The sequence below is a fragment of the Bison bison genome, unplaced genomic scaffold, assembly GCF_000754665.1.
Source record: "Bison bison bison isolate TAMUID 2011002044 unplaced genomic scaffold, Bison_UMD1.0 scf7180017849368, whole genome shotgun sequence".
Taxonomy (NCBI): Eukaryota; Metazoa; Chordata; class Mammalia; order Artiodactyla; family Bovidae; genus Bison; species Bison bison.
The window spans coordinates 10,528-12,288 of record NW_011479941.1 but is presented as its reverse complement, the minus strand read 5'-3'; the positions used below and the strand labels follow the sequence as shown (position 1 = coordinate 12,288).

Genomic DNA, 1,761 nt, shown 5'->3' with positions numbered 1-1,761 from the left:
GAACCCCCACAGGTGTATTTATTATTATGTCACATGTAAATATGCCTGTTGCGTAACTCAGTGTCTTCAAATTTTATCTTTACGTGGTATTCATGAAAATATATATATTGAGTAAAATGACTTGGAACATTCTTCAACATTGAGTCCATTATATATTTGGGAGACAGCCAAAACCTCTTCAGTAAAACTGTTTTTGTTTTTATTTTTCCTATATCTCTTGTTTATCTGATATTGGCATTAATCAAACTTGGGCCAGAGGGCAATTTGAGGAAACAAATGGGAGAATATGTGGCCCTAACATTTCCTCAAAATGTCACCTCTGGAATTGACAAAGCAATATTGACACAGTGACTCATTGCCCTGTCTTGGTAAATATCAGAGCAAAATTTCCACAGCAGAATTCTCTATTGGAAGACCCTTAAAGATCAAATAACACAATGCTGTTTAAATTAGGATTTTGCCATTTTAATTCTGGAGGAACATTAAACAAATCTTCAGGAGTTTTCATGATACAAATAAAGATGGAAATTCATCAAAGTATTAACTATGCTTAAAAATAGCAGAGAGGAGTACAGTACTTGTCGATGCTCCACCTTCTACATCCTGCCTGTGTGTGCATGTGTGCTTATGGGCATATGTGCTGGCACTTATATGTAAAAATATGCAAACCCACTAGGACAGGAAAAGGCTAAAGAGGAGTTTTAGTACTACCATTGCAATATGTAGTATTACAGTTTGTGTTACTATACTATACATATATATTTATTATTATATTGTCATTACAATATTTCCTGAAATACATGGTAGAAGTATGAGGATCCTTGACCTTCTCTTAACTCAGTGAGGAAAAAGTCCAGCATCTCTCTATGCAAAGTGGGAAATGTTAGATTTCACTTTCCAAAGAAAAGGGCAATCTTTCCCAGAATAATAGCCCACTGGACTATCACCTTTAAGGATTTTTTAAAGGTATGTTGTATATTCACATCTATAGACATAAAGAAGGTCTTTTAAATACTAAAACCAGAGATCAGATGGAATGAAGCTGTAGTGCCCTACTCTCAGATGGTATTCTGTTTTATCAAGTAGCAGTTCTATTTTCTGCAGTATCAATTCTCCTAACCAAGAAATCCTTATATCTGAAGCCTAAATCAACTACTCCCCTATTTGGAAAGCTGAATAATAACCATATTCACAAAAGTGATGCTACAAGCCATTAAGTTAAGAAACAGAGACAAAGTGCCCCCAGAAACCAGCCCACACAGTAATGTGTCTTTGCATGACTCTTTCTCTTTAGGAACTGAAAATAAAGGAAAGCACAACATGCTTGGTCCCGAGTGGAACTGTATACCCCAAATAACCACCTTCATTGGTGAAGAGGAGCAGGAAGCGCAGATAACATACATAGATGCAAAGCAGAAGGCAGTTGAGATTCCGGATGGCACCTTGTGTCCAAAAGACCACCACCGGCACTTGTATGTGGACAACACCTATAACTCAGATGAGCTAACCCAGCAGCTGACCCAGCCGGGTGAGGCTCCGTGTGAGGCAGACTACAGAAGTCTAGCTCAGCGGTCCCTGTTGAGCCTCTCAGGCCCAGAAACTCTTAAGAAAGCACAGGAGTCTCCGAGAGGAGCCAAAGTGTCCTTTATTTTTGGAGATCTCGCCTTGGATGAGGGGGTCACTGCCCCCACCCTCGGCTATGAAAGGCTATTGGATGAGAGTCCAGAACTGCTGGAGAAGCAGAGCAACCTCTACATAAGC

General features: G+C 39.4%; 1 protein-coding gene across 1 annotated transcript in view; it reads left to right on the top strand.

Annotated features, from left to right (window-relative positions):
* Positions 1-1,761, top strand: part of FRMPD4 (FERM and PDZ domain containing 4) — a gene marked incomplete at its 5' end in the record, with an annotated part of 11,499 nt that overhangs the window by 4,276 nt on the left and 5,462 nt on the right. The window contains one exon of the mRNA XM_010847133.1: positions 1,295-1,757. Coding sequence (XP_010845435.1) covers positions 1,295-1,757 — 463 coding nt within the window. The remainder of the gene's footprint in view (positions 1-1,294; positions 1,758-1,761) is intronic.